Here is a 22,911-nt window from a genome sequence, read left to right on the forward strand (position 1 = left end):
CCCCATAGCAACATATTGAAGGGGACCATGTCCCAGTGTTTCTTGAGTGACACTTCTCTCCATAACAGTTATTCATTTTATGCCCCATAATAGTGGCCTAGTTCATTTACTGAACTATAGTAATCCCCTAGTTTAATTTTTTAACCATGATTGTTTCCTAGTATACATAATGTTACATTGTAGGGCTGCCAGTACACATTATGCCACATTATCCCCTATTCACATTCTGACATACCTGTACAGTGTCCCTAGTTCATATTATGCCACATTATAGTGCCTCTTGTTCATACTATGCCACAGTACAGTGCCCTCCAGGGTAAATTATGCCACATTACTGTGCCCCAGTTCATATTATGCCATACTATAGTGCCTCCATTTCATATTTTGCCACATTAAAGTGCCAGAGTTCTTATTATGTAGCATTATAGTACCCTACACATTACAATGCGCAGATCAGATTATGCCACATTACAGTAGCCTCCAGTTAAAAATGTTTCCTCAGTACAGCACCCCCTTACCGTAATAACATACACTACACACAATACAGGCTTGGCAGTGGATCAGACTAAACTGCTTAGCAGGCAAATCTGGGAAATTGGTATGTAACTTTGGGGCAGATTTATTAAGCCTGGTGAAGTTATAAAGTGGAAGGTGATAATGCAGCAGCCAATCAGATCCTAACTGTCATTTTTCAAACACAGGGGCAGATGTATTAACTTGGAGAAGGCATAAGGAAGTGATAAACCAGTGATAAGTACAAGGTGATAAACGCACCAGCCAATCAGCTCCTAACTGTTAATTTACATATTGGAGCTGATTGGCTTGTGCATTTATCACCTTGCACTTATCACTGGTTTATCACTTCCTTATGCCTTCTCCAGGTTAATACATCTGCCCCCAGTCTGTAACATGGAAGTTAGGAGCTCATTGGCTGGTGCATTATCACCTTCCACTTTATCACTTCACCAGGCTTAATAAATCTGCCCCTTTATAACTTGGGTTCAACCTCATTAGCCTCTGGACGCCATAGCAGTGGCACCCCTTGCACCTACTATAGTTACACCCATACATTAAGGAACGGACAGAAGTATGATTTTGATAGGTAATCTTTACCTTGCAAAATATTATTAAACATTAACATATATCACATAAATGTGTTTCACCCAGACCTATCCCCGGTATCTGCCAGTTTTTGGCAACAATCCATCTATTTAGTGTCCAGAGAACTGGGAGAAGCCAATGAAACTTGTAACTTTTAGCATTGCAGGCATGCTTGATAACATGTGCAAACTTACTAGGTACCAGCATGTATGCTATCCAAAGGTTACATGTATTATTATAACACATCCTACTCAGTTACAGTATATTGATCAACCAAGGAACCTTTTTTTCTGCAGGAAGAAGACAGTGGGGGTAATTCTGAGTTGATCGCAGCAACAAGTTTGTTAGCAATTGGGCAAAACCATGGCCCTCATTCCGAGTTGTTCGCTCGCAAGCGGATTTTAGCAGATTTGCTCATGCTAAGCCGCCGCCTACTGGGAGTGAATCTTAGCATCTTAAAATTGCGAACGATGTATTCGCAATATTGCGATTACACACCTCGTAGCAGTTTCTGAGTAGCTTCAGACTTACTCGGCATCTGCGATCATTTCAGTGCTTGTCGTTCCTGGTTTGACGTCACAAACACACCCAGCGTTCGCCCAGACACTCCTCCGTTTCTCCGGCCACTCCTGCGTTTTTTCCGGAAACGGTAGCGTTTTTCCCCACACGCCCATAAAACGGCCTGTTTCCGCCCAGTAACACCCATTTCCTGTCAATCACATTACGATCGCCAGAACGATGAAAAAGCTGTGAGTAAAATTCCTAAGTGCATAGCAAATTTACTTGGCGCAGTCGCAGTGCGGACATTGCGCATGCGCATTAAGCGGAAAATCGCTGCGATGCGAAGATTTTTACAGAGCGAACAACTCGGAATGAGGGCCCATGTGCACTGCAGGGGAGGCAGATATAACATGTGCAGAGAGAGATAGATTTGGGTGTGGTGTGTTCAATCTGCAATCTAAATTGAACTGTAAAAATAAAGCAGCCAGTATTTACCCTGCACAGAAACAAAATAACCCACCCAAATCTAACTCTCTCTGCAAATGTTATATCTGACCCCCCCTGCAGTGCACATGGTTTTGCCCAACTGCTAAAAGATTTCCTGCTGCGATCAACTTAGAATTACCCCAAGTGTTGTCACTTTTGTGTCCCTGCAGATCTCTGTGGACAATACACCCGCGCAGAGAAGTTCAGTGCTTACAAATTGCCATATACTGCATAGACAACTATTCTACAGTATTTCCAAGTTTACGATTCGTGTGTCTCTAAAACAAGTTTAATATACTTGGTTCCTCAATAAGCCACTGAGAATGGAGCTTATTTTTGTTTCTTTATATAAGGTTTGAAGCAGATTTCAAAATATTTTAATAGTTCCTCTGGATATAGACTGGCTGAGATTGCTCCATTGACACATCCATCAATCTGAAATCTAATTTGAGATTTGTAGCAAGTACACATAAATCTGTCCGGCCCGTATTAGTGTCTATAGCAGATTAGAGCAATCTTTATTTATTTTCCCCCTCTTACACTATTAAACTGTATTTTTTGTTTGGGAGCATGGTTTTACAGTAGCTGTGTTCCAGAACATTTTATCATCCTTGGTCTCACACACCACCTAATCAAACAGGATGCCTCCAAACAGAATCTGACTGCAGCTCAGTTTGTCACATATTGTGTTGCTATGGGAAAAGTACTATTTGACTTAATGTAAAACACAAAAAGATTAATATGGAGTGTACAATATAAATATTTAATGGATAATTATACACAAAACTAAAAGCTTGAAGGGTTCTAGCTCATTAAAATAAAATAAAATAAACAGATATATTCACACTTTATTTGGTGTTATCAAAACTGGCATTATCCCAATCCAATGGCACCCTGATCCAGTGCTGCTATAAAGTCTACCACTACCACTTGTGATACCCTGTTTCTAATGGAAGCTAATGGACACTGCTATATAGGAGGCTGCCACCAGGTGGTGCTGCAGAGCACAGAAAGTGACATGCTGGTAAGAGAAAAGGGATTTGTTGGTCACAACTGCACAGTAGAAACAGAGAGAGATGCCAGTGTGAGGCTCTGCAGGTCTGAGAGGTGAGATTGGGCATATGATGCTGGTGAGGTGGTGCCGAGTACCTGGGCCACTTAATACCTGCTGAGTGAGTGCTGGGGACTGCAGCAGAAGTGCCAGCAGTGTGTATGATAGATCTGGAGTGGCAGTGCTTGGTGCTGCAGTAAAGATCTGGAGGCTGTCTGAGTTAAATGGATTAAGGAAGATTTCCTTACTGTGAATTCACTGCAGCAGCCATTAAATAATTTATATTCCCGCAACACACTGATTTATAAGAATATAAGCGCTGACAACATAATATGTACCGATTAATCTATCATTGAACTAGTGGACTGAGTAAGTTAAAAATACAGAGGAAGCCATTCGGTGAGAAAGGTTAATAATAATATTAATAATAATAATATAATAGCTGACTAAAAGCACACTTGAGACTGAGATACAGATAGCATTGAGTGCTAAAGATATTTGTGCTACAAATGTGGAACTGTATTTATTGTGCTTTTTCATTGGAAAGTCAAAGCTATTATTCTCTGGAATCAAGAAAGACTATCATTAGTAGCCATTAATGTTATTTTTACCCATTGTGGATTACAAGTACATGCATGCAATAGGACAGTGACCATCTAGCAAGACAGTACTTCAACAAAAGAACAACAAAGTAAATGAGTTATTGATTTGAGATTTTACTAGTCTACTAGTTTGTGTTGTTATTCCATTATATATGTGTTATTGGGAAGGGTATGTGTGTTTAGTATAGTGTACTGAAGTAATTTGAGAAACCATATTATCCAGAGTTATAGCCAAAGAGTTGCTGCAGCAGTTAGAATAAGGAAGTCTATTAACTATGTGGACGTGTACTTGGAGGAGTGACGTGGATTGAGTAGGAGTGATGCGGAGGAGTGATGCGGGAGCCATGACCCAGAACCGGAAGTGGTTAATGGGTGCACGTGTGTGAGATTGGTGCAGGTGAGGGGGGAGCGGGAGCTGGTGCCTCTGCCTGTGCTGGTCGGAGCGGGTGCCGGAGAGGGGACAGAGCGGGTGCTGGAGAGGGGGAACGGTGCTGAGCAGAGCATGCAGCAAGAGATGCCGCTGCTGCTCTTTGTTAAAGTTGTGTGAGGGGCTGCAACCTTGAGAGTGTGTGAAGGGCTGCATTTTGTGTGTGTGAGGAGCTGCGTTTTTGAGTGTATGAGAGGGGCTGAGATATTGTGTGAGTGTGTGAGGGGCTGTGTTTTTTGAATGTATGAGTGTGTGAGGGGCTGTGTTTTTTGGGTGAGTGTGTGAGGGGCTGAGATATTGTGTGTGTGTGTGTGTGTGTGTGTGTGTGTGTGTGTGTGAGGAGCTGCATTTTTGTGTGAGTGTGTACTAGGGGCTGCCCGGTGACGCTGCTGCGGCCGAGCTGCAAATTGCTGCTCCCACAGCCTGCCTGAGGGATTGGAGCCTACTGCTGCTGCCAGTAGGAGCTGCACAAGGGGTCTGGAGATTGCTGCTGCAGAAATCAGAGGAGCATGACGGAGGGGGCCAGAGACTGCCGCCGTTGCTGCTGCTACTACTTGAGGAGCATGCTGCAGAGAGCCGGGGACTGCTGCTGCGAAAAAGATCAGGGGGCACACAAGGATAGATACTGTAAGTATAAGCTTAACTACATTACTGTATAAGTGACTGAGGAGGGGGCAGCATTGCTTGGGGGAAGGATGGTTAGAAGGTTGGAAGAGTTTTTAAACTAGGTGCCTCGGGGGAGGGTTTAGCTAGAAACTACGGGTCATGCAGTGGGAATAGTGAGGATGGAGGTAGTGAACGAAATGGGGGTGGAGAAGGGGGGAGAGAAATAGCAGTCGGTAAGGGTATTAACATATTCTATAAATATACGTTATGGTAAGAACTTACCGTTGATAACGGTATTTCTCCTAAGTTCACAGGATCCACAGGATAACAATGGGATATGATGAAGCGACAGCGGATTTGCACCAATCGGTCAAAGCTTTTCCAGCCTACCAGCATACAACGGGCCCGTTCATATATCCACGCCCCCTTGCCCAGGCAAATCAGTTGTATTCCAAAGCTCAAGGCAGGAGCATCATAGATAGCTCTAATCAGGCAATAAGAACACACATGCACACCCTACCGTACAAGAAGGAAGAGGTTAGTGAGTAAAAGGATCCTCAAATCAGGTGTGTCAGGATGGGATCACTGTGGACTTAGGAGAAATACCGTTATCAATGGTAAGTTCTTACCATAACGTATATTTCTCCAGCAGGGTCCACAGGTTATCCACAGGATAACAATGGGATTTCCCAAAGCAATTTAGTGGTGGGGATGCTCCTGATTGGACCGGAGAATCCTTTGCCCGAATTCAGTGTCATCAGAGGGAAAGGTATCCAAGGCATAATGTCTAATGAATGTGTTAATGGAAAACCATGTGGCTGCTTTACATATCTGTTCTGCTGAAGCACCATGTTGTGCTGCCCATGATGCACCTACCTTACAAGTAGAGTGAGCAGAGACATTAGCCTGAGAATATGCTTCTGAAATTGTTGTCCTAAGCCATCTTGCCAGTGTCTGCTTATCAGCAGGCCATCCTCTCTTGTGAAATCCGTAGAGAATGAAGAGAGAATCTGTCATTCTGGTGGCACTGGTACGATCCATGTAGATCCTTAGTGCACAGACAATGTCCAGCGATGCATCTCCCGCAGAAAGGCCCGGTACCTGGAAAGCCGGGACTACAATTTCTTTATTAAGGTGGAATTAAACACCACCTTCAGAAGATACCCAGATCTAGTTCTGAGAAATGCTTTATCTGGATACACAATCAGAAATGGGGAATGGCATGATAATGCCCCTAAATCTGATACTCTTCTAGCTGACGCCATAGCCAGTAGAAAGAACTTTAGCTGTCAACCATTTAAGATCTACTTTATTAAGTGGTTCAAATGGGGCAACTTGAAGGGGCTTTCAGGACTATACTTAAGTCCCAAGGCACCGTAGGAGGAACAAAAGGAGGTTGAATGCGCAGCATTCCCTGGAAAAAAGTACGTACATCCTGTAAATTGGAAATTTTGTTTTGGAACCATACAGTCAATGCCGACACTTGCACTCTCAAGAAAGCCACCTTCAAACCTTTATCAATTCCTGCCTGAAGGAATGCTAAGACCCTGGAAACTCTGAAAGTCTTAGGGTCCATTTTCCGTTCACTGCACCAATGAATATAGGTTTGCCATATTCGGTGATAAATGCGAGCTGAGGAAGGTTTCCTTGCTCTTAGCATAGTCTGAATTACCTTTTGTGAGAATCCTCTTGACTTCAGGATAGAGGTTTCTAGAGCCACGCTGTCAAAGACAGTTGATCCAGATGTCTGTGATAACAAGGACCCTGCATCAGTAGATCTGGATGTTGAGGGCGCAGAAGTGGAACATCCATCGACAGCCTCTGCAGATCTGTGTACCAATGTCTTCTGGGCCAAGCCGGAGCTATTCGTATCACGGCACCTTTTCCTTGCTTTATCTTTCTCACCACCCTGGGTAATATGGTGATTGGAGGAAACACATAAGCCAGTTGAAAATCCCATCTCACCGACAGGGCATCCACAAAGATCGCTCTGGGATCCTTTGTTCTTGACTCGTATGCGAGCACTTTGTTGTTCAGTCGGAAACACCATGAGATCTATCTCTGGCAACCCCTACTTGTCTACTAGGTTCTGGAAGTCCTCCTGGTTTAGATCCCATTCACTTGCCTGAATGGCATGTCGACTGAGAAAGTCCGCTTCCCAGTCTAGGACTCCTGGAACGAACACTGCGGACAAGGCTGGATGATAAAGTTCTGCCCACTTTAGTATGTGACTTACCTCCTTCATCGCTTTTCAGCTGTGAGTTCCTCCCTGATGGTTGAGGTACGCTACTGCCGCCACATTGTCTGAGCGGATCTGGACTGTTTGTCCCCAAAGAATGTCCTTTGCCTGAATCAGTGCCATGTATATGGCCCGAAGTTCCAATATATTTATTGGCAGGTAACTTACTTTCTTAGTCCATTGCCCCTGAAAACACAACCTTCCTGACACTGCTCCCCAGCCCTGGAGATTGGCATCTGTCGTCAGAATTTCCCAATCTGATATCCAAAAGGGTCTCCCCTTGTCCAGATGGGATGTCTGTAGCCACCAGGCTAATGACCTTCTTACTTCTATTGTAAGAACCATAGTCTGTGTTTTTATCATCTGATGCAACCCATTCCATTTGGCAAGGTTCAGATGCTGCAGAGGCCGGAATTGTGCATACTCCACCATGTCGAATGTTGACACCATCAAACCCATCACGCACATTGCTGCGTGAATGGATACCTTTTGACTGTGTAACAAGTCCTGAATCCTTAACTGAACCTTGGATATCTTGTTCAGAGGTAAAATTACTCTCTGAAGACTTGAATCCAGTACAGCCCCCAAGTGAGTCATCCATTGTGACGGAACCAGAGACGATTTTGCCCAATTTATGAGCCACCCGTGGTTCTGCAGGCACGTTATTGCCTGTTGCAGATGACATAAGAGCAATTCCTGCATCCGTGCCAGGATTAAAAGATCGTCGAGGTATGGAAATATTCTTATCCCCTGCTGGCGGAGATAAGCTGCCATTACCACAATAATCTTGGTAAATACTCTGGGAGCTGTGGCTAACCCAAAAGGTAGGGCCTAGAACTGAAATGCTGTTGCAGGATATCGAAACTGAGATAGCACTGATTGGACAGTGCTATAGGAACAAGTAGGTAAGCATCCTGTATATCCAGGGATACCATATAATCCCCTGGCTCCATGGCCAAAATGATGGAATGTAATGTCTCCATGTGAAAACGAGGTACCCAAATGTATTTGTTCAGTACTTTGAGATTGAGAATGGGCCAAAATGAGGCGGGCGGCCAAACTAATTAAGGGGATGGAGACGCTGGAATACGAGGAAAGGCTTGCAAGACTAGGCATGTTTACACTGGAAAAGAGGAGACTAAGAGGAGACATGATCAATATTTACAAATATATAAGGGGACAATACACAGAGTAGTAATGACGGACTTAGTCCACACCAATAAGAATGGGCTAGATAGGTAGCTAATGGATAAGGATATACAGGAATATGGGCCCTCATTCCGAGTTGTTCGCTCGCAAGGCGATTTTAGCAGAGTTACACACGCTAAGCCGCCGCCTTCTGGGAGTGAATCTTAGCTTCTTAAAATTGCGAACGATGTATTCGCTATATTGCGATTACAAACTACTTAGCAGTTTCAGAGTAGCTTCAGACTTACTCGGCATCTGCGATCAGTTCAGTGCTTGTCGTTCCTGGTTTGATGTCACAAACACACCCAGCGTTCGCACAGACACTCCCCCGTTTCTCCAGCCACTCCCGCGTTTTTTCCGGAAACGGTAGCGTTTTTATCCACACGCCTATAAAACGCCGTGTTTCCGCCCAGTAACACCCATTTCCTGTCAATCACACTACGATCGCCGGAGCGAAGAAAAAGCCGTGAGTAAAAATACTATCTTCATAGCAAAATTACTTGGCGCAGTCGCAGTGCGAACATTGCGCATGCGTACTAAGCAGAAAAACGCTGCGATGCGAAGATTATTTCCGAGCGAACGACTCGGAATGAGGGCCATGGTGCGTAGTCACGCACTATAGTTAATAAAAATAAAAAGAGGAATAAACACAAGGGCCGACATTAGCAACAGACAAAATTAGCCCTAAAAATAATACAGCGTAGGAGACCACAAATAGGTTGAACTTGATGGACAAATTGTCTTTTTTCAACCTCAGAAACTATGTTACTATGCTACTAATGAAAATGATTGCCTGTTGCCTGCTAATTACCATATTACTAACTATTGTCATTTGTAGTACAGTACGGTATTTCAGTTTTGCTGGGTTGCTTTTAATTTGTACAGATGTGTCTACGGATGCAGTATGATTTACTGGCGGTCTTCATACTTGCCATGCCAGATCCCATGAGCCTCTTCTAGTACCAGGTGTCTTTTTTGTCAAAAATGCTTCTTACATGCATCACATGCGATGCTCCTAAAATGCACCATGAGACTGTGCTGATTAATTTGATATGCAACACTGGTATATGAATTAGAGATGAGCGGATTCGGTTTTACTCGGTTTTACTCGGTTCTCAAAACCGAATCTTATTGGCTCACGGATGTCACGTGTTTTGGATAGCCAATAAGATTCGGTTTTGAGAACCGAGTAAAACCGAATCCGCTCATCTCTAATATGAATCTGCATATGAAGCGCTATGATGCAGTGGTCGTGGCTTTTTTCCATGACAAATTCCATTTTGCTTCATATACAAACTCAGTTGCACACAGATATACAAGTGCCACATATCAAATTAATCAGCATAGCCTCCTGGTTCATCCTAGTTGCATTGTGTGGTGACTAAGACGCATTTTTGGCAAAAACAAAAGATGCCAGACGAGCTGCATGGGACTTGCCAGCTCAGTCGTGGCAGGCATCTTCCACTGCATTTAAAAAAAATTTATTATACAATGCGCTTGTTTGTTCTGAGCAGCTTCTGTAAGCCAAATTCTACCAATATTAAAATATAGAAGCGCTTGTAATGTGTTAAAAACAGGTATGAGCATTTTTTTAACACATTACAAGCGCTTCTATATTTTAATATCTTCCACTGCATGATGTATTGAAGCTAGATGTACGAGGACACATCTGTATGTTGATCCTTATTTTCTCCATACTGTATTCCCTGGACCCATGCCATCTTATTGCCCCTTTAAAAAATTTAGTAGCTTATGTTTTCATCAAGGTTGTCGTGTTAAGTAATTTTACTGTGTATATGGGGCTAGACTGTGCTACTCCCTTAAAAGGATAAACTTGTGGAGTCATTGCCAGAGAAGAAGAAGATGGAAGATCCACTGGTGCTGCCATCTCAACTGTAAGGTACCATCTAAACCTAACTTATCTGCACATTTGTCATACTAGCAGCTATGTTGTTCCCATGGGAGGGCATCCACACACCTGTTGGAATCAGGTAGGCAGTAGTAGGATGGCAGAGTGCAGTACTGGACCACTGATGGTCTTAAATTAGTATGAACATCATCACTGACGAACATTTATGCATTCTGGTGAATCTCTGTACATCACTAGCATTTCTTGTTGCTGCGTCCATCAAGAGAAACATACTTATAGCGTATATTTATGCTTCACAACACCATAGAAAAAAACTGCAGACAGAATGGCTTGACGGCCTTCAGAGGCGGATTTAGGGGTCAGGCCGTCCCCTAGGCACAACATTATTGACTCTTACTGTTATCTCCTTCCATATCTCCCCATAGCCTTTCCATTACCCCTTTCATACTGTAGCTCTCTCTGGTTCCTTCCATATCTTACTGCCCTCCCCCTCTTCAACAACACACTGCTTTCCTTCCCCCCTCACACCTTACTATCTGCAGCAGCTTCACCTCTCTCTCTCTGACAGCAGTCCTGACCGGACCTGTGTAGCTCAGGTGCCTAATAGGAAATCCACCACTAACAGTCTTGCTAGTCTTTGCAAAAATGGCATTGTTCTGTTGGCCCAGAATACTGTATAATACTGCAGTGATGTGTTGTATACAGACGAGTGAATATTCTTGTGACCGTTATTAAAAATCACATAAGTCGCATTGACTGTATAACATTTAATAAAACACAGACACTAAGGGCCAAATGTAATAGAGTGAGAGTTTCAGAAAGTGAGAGATTTGGTAAGGTTTTTCAGTTTTTTTTAAAGTGGCAATCAGTTACACTGCAAAACCAGGTTGATCTTGCTGTGTAAATGATTGCCACTTAAATTTTTTTTTTAAAAACCGTACCAAATCTCTCACTCTCGCTTTGGGCCTTGTACCGCTCTAAATTCTCTAGTTCCAAGGGAATAAATAAGCAGCTTTAATGCCTTTACATAAGAAGTCCTATTCATCTCATACTGAGACAGACTTGTTGTAAAACTTCTATACCTGGTTTTGTTAAAGCCATCTCTAGCTGCAATTATTTTAAATGAATGAGGTTACTGTGTCAACCCCCAGAAGTACATGTCATGTAGGAGTGGGGGAGAAGTTATATAAAAAAACTAAAATTGTGCTTCTCGATACACGAACCCCAACCATTCCCAGCGGGTGAAGTGAGCAACCCGCTATCGCAGTGAGGGTACACACGGAGAGATCAATGCTTAAAATCTAAGCAATCTAGTCAGATTGCTTAGATTTTAAGCAGCGATCGCTCCGTGAGTACCCCCCTTAACTCTCTGGAAATCTGTCATCATGGCAGCTATCAGTTTGTTGTCATGGTAATAACATAATGGTAGAGCAATAAAAAAATAAATTACTACACACAATTATGGGGATATTCATTTCTAGGTCCCCCCCAGTCCTATTTAGCAGAGATAAATAGAGCGATTAATTTAACATGATCAAAAAGGATAGGACAGACTTAAGGGCCCTACACATTGACCAATCCGCCGCCGAGCTGCCCGACGGCGGATCCGGCCGACGGGCGACCCGGCGGAGGGGGGTGCAGTGACGGGGGGAGTGAAGTTTCTTCACTCCCCCTGTCACCCGGCTCCATAGAAGTGCAGGCAAATATGGACGAGATTGTCCATATTGGCCTACATGGCCGACGGGGCACCAGCGATGAATGAGCGCGGGGCCGCGCATTGTTCATTGCTTGTGCCTCCACACTCAAAGATATGAACGGTATCTCGTTCATTAATCTTTGAGTGATATCGCCCAGTGTGTAGGGCCAATTAGTTATCCTGCATGTTCTCTAATGAGACTGGAATGGCTCATGGCTGCAAGTAACAGGTATAAGGTAGGGAATTTGGGGTGGGGTGGGACACAAGTTGCCACCCCTTTAATTGAACTCTACTTTCCCAAAAACTGTAATGTTCAAAACTATGTAAGTAGAATCAAAGAAGACTGCAAAAAAAGCAGAGCTAAAATACAATATATGAAGAAAAAAAAACAGAAATGAGAAATCTAATTTTCATCAGGCGAATCCCTGATTAACCTATGAAAAATCCTCACAAATGCTTTTCTCTTTTATTATTTGCAATCATAATGGCATATACAAATCCACCACAAAACTATGCAGAAAATTGCACATTAGATTTAATAATTGGTGCCCTGACTGACAAAGCCAACAAAAGCAGCTCTTGATATATCAAGGTAACAGCTCACGACCTTTTTCAAGATTAACTAATCAGCAAATTGCTCTTTTTAAGTTAAATTCCTCTGTTCGAGCAGGGATGCACTGTGGAAATGATATCATTACATGGAACACATTATGTAGTCTGATCAATGAGTATTGTCTGGGTTTTCAAAGCGGTGTTCTTTCTATGAACATTAATGGCTATAAGAAACAATGACCAAGACACTTACTTAGATGACACCTGAGCTGTTCCTCCGAATATTGCTACTATTCAAATATATCTCTTCGGCCTAATTTTCAAATCTTGACGATGATTGAAACTATAATTACTGTGATGAGCTCTTGTACATTTATTCAAGACAACGTTAGACGTGAGAAATTAAAGGAACACTACTGTATACAATGGACGTTGGTCCATTCTAAAGCATATATACCACATGCATCAATGTATATTGGTCTTTAAAAGTTTATGGCTTTTCTAAGCAAAACTTTGAAAATAAGCAGAGCTCACAATATCCCAGATCCAGGAATAGGGAGCGGCGTGGACACGCCAAAATCTTAGCATGTATAAATCCCCAGGGACATGGTTAGTGCTTGTTAACCACTTCCCCTCCCTTCCAAACCACCAGGGGGGGGGGGGGGGGAGATGTATCAAAGCTTGGAGACAGCTATAGTAGAGAGATACGGTATATGCCCCCATTTATTGAGTGATATGCTTTTTATCACTCGTTACTTATCTTCAGTGGTGCTGCATCCAATAAGCTCCTGGCTGACATTTTTGAAACACAGCCTGTACACTGTAAGTTATACGCTGATTGGTTGGATCATCATTTAAGATCAGTAACAAGTGATAACAAGCATATCACTCGTTATTAAATAGGGCCTAAAGTACCAACCAATCATTGTCTAACTGTCAATTTTCAAACACAGCCTGCAAAATGTCAGAAGCTAATTGGCTGGTACATTATCTCTACACACTGTCTGTCTCCAGGGTTTTATACATCCCCCCCCCAGTCATTGCTGTCCGAGGTAAGCATTGAAGTTCTGTACACATAACACATATCAGGGTTATGGTATGGTACTAAATTGCCCCATTCTTCCCCCAGTTGCACTGGTTGTGATGCTAGAAATTTTGCCCATGACAAAAGCATAGGGGGACATTTACTAAGCAGTGATAAGAGCAGAGAAGTGAGCCAGTGAACCAACCAATCAGCAGCTCTATCATTTTATAGTATGCAAATTATAGATGTTACTTCAGTGCTAATTGGTTGCCATGGACAACTTCTCCACTGGCTCACTTCTCCGCTCTTATCACTGCTTAGTAAATGTTCCCCTAAATCTGCTGAGTACCCCATCTTGTATAGCTGCACTTTGAGCATACTTGCCTACTTGCCAGAATGTCCAGAAGGCTCCTGATTAATTTATTAATTTTTTGTTGTTGAAGGGGGGGGGGGGGGGGGGGGGGGTCCTCCGTAGACTCCTGATGAAGTTGGCTTCCCTCCTGCATACCATCTCGACCTTCCTAATGAAATGGGCCGGATGAAGAGCACAAAGCTACCAATCACAGGTCCTTTGGGAAGGGGCGGGACCAATTTGACCCAATTCTATAAGAACTGCATCATATTAGCCATGCCCCATCTTCACAGACTGGTGATTTGTGGAATTATGTTGCAACGGGGCAGGGCAAAGAAGCACACGACCACTCCCCCATTATTGATCAGCTGCATCTCTCCTCAGTTCACTCTCTGAAGGGCAGAAAGGAAAACTAAACAAGTAACATTTAGAAAGTACTCACCATTAACTCCTGCACAATGATATATGCTCTGCTTTCAATTCCAGATACCTCAGTTTTAGGTATACCAAGTCCCATGCATATTGTTTTATATTATCACTGTAAATATACCGTAAGAAGTAACATAATATATTAGAAAAATAAATATTTTTAGATCAGTGCTAATTATCATAAGAAATTATAAGAAATCCTCTATGGTTCTACAGACAATGGCCCTCATTCCGAGTTGATCGCTAGCTGCCGTTGCTTGCTGCGTAGCGATCATTTAAAAACCGGCAAAACTACGCATGCGTATGGGCCGCAATGTGCACGTGCGGCGTACGGGTACAAAGAGCATCGTTGTTTTGCACTGCTTCTAGCTACGATTCCATTCGCACAGCCGATCGCAAGGAGATTGACAGGAAGAAGGCGTTTATGGGTGTCAACTGACCGTTTTCTGGGTGTGTTTGGAAAAAACGCAGACGTGTCCAGGCGTTTGCAGGGCGGGTATCTGACGTCAATTCTGGGCCCTTCGTCGCAACAATCATCGCACAGAATAAGTAACTACAGGACTGGTCTTGTTTTCAACAAAATGGTTTTGTACCACTCGGCTGCACAGGCATTCACACACTTGCAAAGCGAAAATACACTCCCCCGTGGGCAGCGACTATGCGTTTGCATGGCTTCTAAAAGTAGCTAGCGAGCGATCAACTCGGAATGAGGGCCAATGGGCGGTATTCAAATGATATATTACGCCTAATCTCCTTTCTAAAGTGATCCCCGTTATTGCACATATTGCGTCCATAGTAATCAGGTTTAGCTGCGTAAAGGGTTATGGCGCCTCACTAACCCTCGGGTAGCGAGCTGAAATGATAATACCAGGCCCGTCAGCAGAAACAGAATGGGTGTGGAAGAGGGTGAAAAGAAATGAATACCACCCAAAGTGTATTTTTTCTGTTTTCTGTCTCTGAAAATAATAAACTAAAAAGATTGGTATTCCATAATGCTACAAAAGATTTCTCTATCTTCAGAGACCCGCAGCCAAAACAAAACAAAAAAAGCCATTTACTGTGAATTTATTTTGTAATTTCTCACTACTCTTTACCTAGTATTAAAGTAGAAATGGTACACACAAAGGTAGCATGTAGAGAACATCTTTGAGAAATGCTTAATCAAATCATAATTAAAATCCACGGGGGTTCTGAGCAATGTGAATTCCAGTCTGAAAATGATTTGTCAGTAAAATACAGTATTACTGTGACAGACACTTTAACGCTTTGGTATTCAACAATAAGTATAGAGTTATTACGGCAAGGGCTGGTTGGACAGAAATGTACAGAAAATGGCACTTGTCACTGTTTATTAAGCAGTCACGTCTTGGAACAGTCTGTACATGTTGATGTTTGTGTAACGGTTGCTGGTAACATTAGATTATAATTCTGTCCATCATATTCTGTTGGAACCGTGTAACAGAAGGTAGCCGTAGCGGTTTTAGTTATCGTAAAGATGGAACAAGTATTGCAGCTTTTATTCTGTCAAATATGGCTTTACATCCATCAGCTATGCTTAGGATTGTCTCAGGTACGATAAGAAGTTCCAATTACTGACGGTCGCAGAGAGAGATGTCAGGAAAGCATTCTTGGAAACAGATGACAAAAGTTTTCAATACTGTTTCAGGAAATATTTACTTCATCCCACATTTGGCAGCGAAACTGTGCACATTTTGCCAGCGGAATTTAGCTTTGAGAATCCTCAGGTGCAGACCACACCGCAGCAGACAGCAAAATGCATTGATGCCAGAACTGCATTGCTCTGCTCATGGACTATAAATTTATTTATTTATTTATTTATTTGATTACCAGTTATTTATATGGCGCACACATATTCCGCAGCGCTTTACAGAGAATATTTGGCCATTCACCTCAGTCCCTGCCCCAGTGGAGCTTACAATCTATATTCCCTACCACATGTACACACACACACACACACACACACACACACACCACACACACACACACCACACACACACACACACACACACATTCACACTAGGGTTAATTTTGTTGGGAGCCAATTAACCTACCAGTATATGTTTGGATTGTATAAATAAATGCTCCATAATGACACATTTTATAATATAGGCACCGATGAATGGTTGAATTGAACGTGCACCTGTTTGTGGAGCACATAACTTATGTTTTTTTTAATCTATGCACTACGCGTGTGCTGGAACTGAGCACGTGGAAGCATGGGAGAACCCAGAGATATACTCATTTTGATTTACATTTATGACCGAAGAGGCATTACTGGGTGGTATGCAGCATCCTCACATATATCAGGTTGCGTCCACACAACTGTAGGCTACATATAGTTGGACGTAAGTGAAAATTTTACGTGTTTAGAGTTCGAGTTTTGATTCTGAATTTGGAGCAAAGGAAAACAAAGGGTCTGATTCAGACCCTGATGCTGATGTGCAAAAATTTGCTTTGAAACGATTTTTGCACATTTGCGCATTCACGTATGCCGGTATGCGCATGTGCAAGGTCCTAAACTGTGTTCTCTTCAGAATGCAGTTTAAGACCTGAAGGGGGTGGGAACGTGGTATCGATGCTGCGTTTTGTGGGCATCGACACTCCGTTTTAAGGGCATGGTTGGGACAATGGAGGTGTTTCCAGACCATTGGAGGGGTGGGGCTACGGCGGCTGCGACTCGTAACATGGTGGGTAGCCGTCGCCTTCGATGCTCTCGCATGTCTGGGAGGGCTGGATCCGGCATGCAGGGCGGACTTGCCCTATGCTGGTCAAAGAAATTGATCGTAGATGTGCGTTTTCTCGCACATCTACACTCAAGTCTGAATTATGCCCACAGACAAGTAACGGTGCACCTTGGTAAAACCATGTTGGACTGCAGATGGGGCAAATATGAACAGGTGCAAATTTTGCAAACTGAAATATACATTTCAGTGTAAAACAAAGCTATCCAGCAGTTGTGTGCTACATGCAAAAGTAGTCAGTGTTTACCCTGCATGCAAATAATATACATGTACAGTATTTTGCACCTTTTTGCATTGCTACATGATTCGTCATTAGAGATGTGCACCGGAAATATTTCGGGTTTGGTTTTGGATTCGGTTCCACGGCCGTGTTTTGGATTCGGACGCGTTTTGGCAAAACCTCCCTGAAAATTTTTGTCGGATTCGGGTGTGTTTTGGATTTGCGTGTTTTTTTTCAAACCCCTCAAAACAGCTTAAATAATAGAATTTGGGGGTAATTTTGATCCTATAGTATTATTAACCTCAATAACCACAATTTCCACTCATTTCCAGTCTATTCTGAACACCTCACAATACTATTTTTAGTCCTAAAATTTGCACCGAGGTCGCTGGATGACAAAGCAAAGCGACCCAAGAGGGCGGCACAAACCACCTGGCCCATCTAGGAGTGGCACTGCAGTGTCAGACAGGATGGCACTTAAAAAAATTGGCCCCAAACAGCACATGATGCAAAGAAAAGAGAAAAAGAGGTGCACTGTGGTCGCTGGATGGCTAAGCTAAGCGACACAAACACCTCAATATCACAGGAATTATTTGTTCTAATCAATGGTATTATTGGTCCAAATCACTGGAAGAAAATGACAAAATCACTGGAATTATTTGTTCTAATCAATGGTATTATTGGTCCAAATCACTGGAAGAAAATGACAAAATCACTGGAATTATTCGTTCTAATCAATGGTATTATGGGTCCAAATCACTGGAAAAAAAATGACAAAATCACTGGAATAATTCATTCTAATCAATGGTATTATTGGTCCAAATCACTGGAAGAAAATGACAAAATCACTGGAATTATTCGTTCTAATCAATGGTATTATTGGTCCAAATCACTGGAAGAAAATGACAAAATCACTGGAATTATTCGTTCTAATCAATGGTATTATTGGTCCAAATCACTGGAAGAAAATGGAATGGATGGATACTTGCAGTGACACAGAGCTGCAAGATACAGCAATGGCCTACTGTACAACTATATACTGTTAGTCACCAAAATGCTGCACTGTAATACTATATATACTGCTCACAAAAAAGCCGCAAAGATATGGAATGGATGCTTGCAGTGACACAGAGCGGCAAGATACAGCAATGGCCTACTGTACAACTATATACTGTTAGTCACCAAAATGCCGCACTGTATTACCATATATACTGCTCACAAAAATGCCGCACAGATATGGAATGGATACTTGCAGTGACACAGAGCTGCAAGTTACAGCAATGGCCTACTGTACTGTACTACTATAATTATTATATAGATGACATATATAAAGTTACATTGTGGGGGAATCCAGTATACGTTCTGTCACCAGGTACCAATGAATGGCCACATCATGTATATAGGTGACAGATATAAAGTTACATTGTGGGGGAATCCAGTATACGTTCTGTCACCAGGTACCAGTAAATGACCACATCATGTATATAGGTGACAGATATAACGTACATTGTGGGGGAATCCAGTATACGTTCTGTCACCAGGTACCAGGGAATGACCACATTATGTATATAGGTGACAGATATAAAGTTACATTGTGGGGGAATCCAGTATACGTTCTGTCACCAGGTACCAGTGAATGACCACATCATGTATATAGGTGACAGATATAAAGTTACATTGTGAGGGAATCCAGTATACGTTCTGTCACCAGGTACCAGTGAATGACCACATCATGTATATAGGTGACATATATAAAGTTACATTGTGGGGGAATCCAGTATACGTTCTGTCACCAGGTACCAGTGAATGACCACATCATGTATATAGGTGACAGATATAAAGTTACATTGTGGGGGAATCCAGTATACGTTCTGTCACCAGGTGCCAGTGAATGGCCACATCATGTATATAGGTGACAGATATAAAGTTACATTGTGGGGGAGTCCAGTATACGTTCTGTCACCAGGTACCAGTGAATGGCCACATCATGTATATAGGTGACAGATATAATGTTACATTGTGGGGGAATCCAGTGTATGTTCTGTCACCAGGTACCAGTGAATGGCCACATCATGTATATAGGTGACAGATATAAAGTTACATTGTGGGGGAATCCAGTATACGTTCTGTCACCAGGTACCAGTGAATGACCACATCATGTATATAGTAGAGATGAGCGGGTTCGGTTCCTCGGAATCCGAACCCGCCCGAACTTCATGTTTTTTTTCACGGGTCCGAGCGACTCGGATCTTCCCGCCTTGCTCGGTTAACCCGAGCGCGCCCGAACGTCATCATGACGCTGTCGGATTCTCGCGAGGCTCGGATTCTATCGCGAGACTCGGATTCTATATAAGGAGCCGCGCGTCGCCGCCATTTTCACTCGTGCATTGAGATTGATAGGGAGAGGACGTGTCTGGCGTCCTCTCCATTAGAATAGAGATAGATTAGATAGAGAGAGAGAGATTGTGCAGAGTCGCAGACAGAGTTAGTTTACCACAGTCAGTGACCAGTGCAGTTGCTAGTTAACTTTTATTTAATATAATATATCCGTTCACTTCTCTCTGCTATATCCGTTCTCTGCCTGAAAAAAAAAACGATACACAGCACAGTCAGTCACACAGTGTGACTCAGTCTGTGTGCACTCAGCTCAGCCCAGTGTGCTGCACAGTCATCAATGTATAAATTAAAAGCTTATAATTAATTGTGGGGGAGACTGGGGAGCACTGCAGGTTGTTAGCAGGAGCCAGGAGTACAATTATATTAATTAACAGTGCACACTTTTGCTGCAGGAGTGGTGACCAGTGCCTGACCACCAGTATAGTATTGTTGTATACTACTAATATCTCTTTAAATATCAACCAGTCTATATTAGCAGCAGACACAGTACAGTGCGGTAGTTCACGGCTGTGGCTACCTCTGTGTCGGCACACGGCAGGCAGTCCGTCCGACCAGAATTGTATTATTTATTATTATATACCTACCACCTAACCGTGGTTTTTTTTTCATTCTTTTTACCGTCATAGTGTCATCCTAATTGTTACGAGTATACTACTATCTCTTTATCAACCAGTGTACAGTGCGGTAGTTCACGGCTGTGGCTACCTCTGTGTCGGCACACGGCAGGCAGTCCGTCCGACCAGAATTGTATTATTTATTATTATATACCTACCACCTAACCGTGGTTTTTTTTTTCATTCTTTATACCGTCATAGTGTCATCCTAATTGTTACGAGTATACTACTATCTCTTTATCAACCAGTGTACAGTGCGGTAGTTCACGGCTGTGGCTACCTCTGTGTCGGCACACGGCAGGCAGTCCGTCCGACCAGAATTGTATTATTTATTATTATATACCTACCACCTAACCGTGGTTTTTTTTTCATTCTTTATACCGTCATAGTGTCATCCTAATTGTTACGAGTATACTACTATCTCTTTATCAACCAGTGTACAGTGCGGTAGTTCACGGCTGTGGCTACCTCTGTGTCGGCACACGGCAGGCAGTCCGTCCGACCAGAATTGTATTATTTATTATTATATACCTACCACCTAACCGTGGTTTTTTTTTTCATTCTTTATACCGTCATAGTGTCATCCTAATTGTTACGAGTATACTACTATCTCTTTATCAACCAGTGTACAGTGCGGTAGTTCACGGCTGTGGCTACCTCTGTGTCGGCACACGGCAGGCAGTCCGTCCGACCAGAATTGTATTATTTATTATTATATACCTACCACCTAACCGTGGTTTTTTTTTTCATTCTTTATACCGTCATAGTGTCATCCTAATTGTTACGAGTATACTACTATCTCTTTATCAACCAGTGTACAGTGCGGTAGTTCACGGCTGTGGCTACCTCTGTGTCGGCACACGGCAGGCAGTCCGTCCGACCAGAATTGTATTATTTATTATTATATACCTACCACCTAACCGTGGTTTTTTTTTCATTCTTTATACCGTCATAGTGTCATCCTAATTGTTACGAGTATACTACTATCTCTTTATCAACCAGTGTACAGTGCGGTAGTTCACGGCTGTGGCTACCTCTGTGTCGGCACACGGCAGGCAGTCCGTCCGACCAGAATTGTATTATTTATTATTATATACCTACCACCTAACCGTGGTTTTTTTTTTCATTCTTTATACCGTCATAGTGTCATCCTAATTGTTACGAGTATACTACTATCTCTTTATCAACCAGTGTACAGTGCGGTAGTTCACGGCTGTGGCTACCTCTGTGTCGGCACACGGCAGGCAGTCCGTCCGACCAGAATTGTATTATTTATTATTATATACCTACCACCTAACCGTGGTTTTTTTTTTCATTCTTTATACCGTCATAGTGTCATCCTAATTGTTACGAGTATACTACTATCTCTTTATCAACCAGTGTACAGTGCGGTAGTTCACGGCTGTGGCTACCTCTGTGTCGGCACACGGCAGGCAGTCCGTCCGACCAGAATTGTATTATTTATTATTATATACCTACCACCTAACCGTGGTTTTTTTTTCATTCTTTATACCGTCATAGTGTCATCCTAATTGTTACGAGTATACTACTATCTCTTTATCAACCAGTGTACAGTGCGGTAGTTCACGGCTGTGGCTACCTCTGTGTCGGCAGTCGGCAGGCAGTCCGTCCATCCATAATTGTATTATTATTATAATATATACCACCTAACCGTGGTTTTTTTTTCATTCTTTATACCGTCGTCATAGTGTCATACTAGTTGTTACGAGTATACTACTATCTCTTTATCAACCAGTGTACAGTGCGGTAGTTCACGGCACAAACAGAATGTGCACAAACTGGCTTTATTCTACCTAAGTTGCCCTCCCACAAGTGTGTACTCCGAAAGAGTGTTTAGTGCCGCCGCTCACCTTGTCAGCAATCGGCGTACGAGGTTACATCCAGAAAATGTGGAGAAGATGATGTTCATTAAAATGAATTATAATCAATTCCTCCGCGGAGACATTGACCAGCAGCAATTGCCTCCACAAAGTACACAGGGAGCTGAGATGGTGGATTCCAGTGGGGACGAATTGATAATCTGTGAGGAGGGGGATGTACACGGTGATATATCGGAGGGTGAAGATGAGGTGGACATCTTGCCTCTGTAGAGCCAGTTTGTGCAAGGAGAGATTAATTGCTTCTTTTTTGGGGGGGGTCCAAACCAACCCGTCATATCAGTCACAGTCGTGTGGCAGACCCTGTCACTGAAATGATGGGTTGGTTAAAGTGTGCATGTCCTGTTTTGTTTATACAACATAAGGGTGGGTGGGAGGGCCCAAGGATAATTCCATCTTGCACCTCTTTTTTCTTTTCTTTTTCTTTGCATCATGTGCTGATTGGGGAGGGTTTTTTGGAAGGGACATCCTGCGTGACACTGCAGTGCCACTCCTAGATGGGCCCGGTGTTTGTGTCGGCCACTAGGGTCGCTAATCTTACTCACACAGTCAGCTACCTCATTGCGCCTCTTTTTTTCTTTGCGTCATGTGCTGTTTGGGGAGGGTTTTTTGGAAGGGACATCCTGCGTGACACTGCAGTGCCACTCCTAGATGTGCCCGGTGTTTGTGTCGGCCACTAGGGTCGCTAATCTTACTCACACAGTCAGCTACCTCATTGCGCCTCTTTTTTTCTTTGCGTCATGTGCTGTTTGGGGAGGGTTTTTTGGAAGGGCCATCCTGCGTGACACTGCAGTGCCACTCCTAGATGGGCCCGGTGTTTGTGTCGGCCACTAGGGTCGCTTATCTTACTCACACAGCGACCTCGGTGCAAATTTTAGGACTAAAAATAATATTGT

General features: G+C 42.9%; 1 protein-coding gene across 4 annotated transcripts in view; it reads right to left on the reverse strand.

The window, feature by feature from the left end:
* Nucleotides 1-22,911, reverse strand: part of CFAP20DC (CFAP20 domain containing) — an 852,126-nt gene that overhangs the window by 821,135 nt on the left and 8,080 nt on the right. For all 4 annotated transcript variants that reach the window (XR_010186965.1, XM_063940898.1, XM_063940895.1 and 1 more), the window contains exon 2: nucleotides 14,138-14,233. Coding sequence is in view for 3 of the 4 variants with exons in the window: in XM_063940898.1 (XP_063796968.1) it covers nucleotides 14,138-14,212 (75 nt within the window). In the remaining variant the exon portion in view is untranslated. The remainder of the gene's footprint in view (nucleotides 1-14,137; nucleotides 14,234-22,911) is intronic.

This window comes from Pseudophryne corroboree, chromosome 9 (genome assembly GCF_028390025.1).
Source record: "Pseudophryne corroboree isolate aPseCor3 chromosome 9, aPseCor3.hap2, whole genome shotgun sequence".
In the NCBI taxonomy this organism is placed as follows: Eukaryota; Metazoa; Chordata; class Amphibia; order Anura; family Myobatrachidae; genus Pseudophryne; species Pseudophryne corroboree.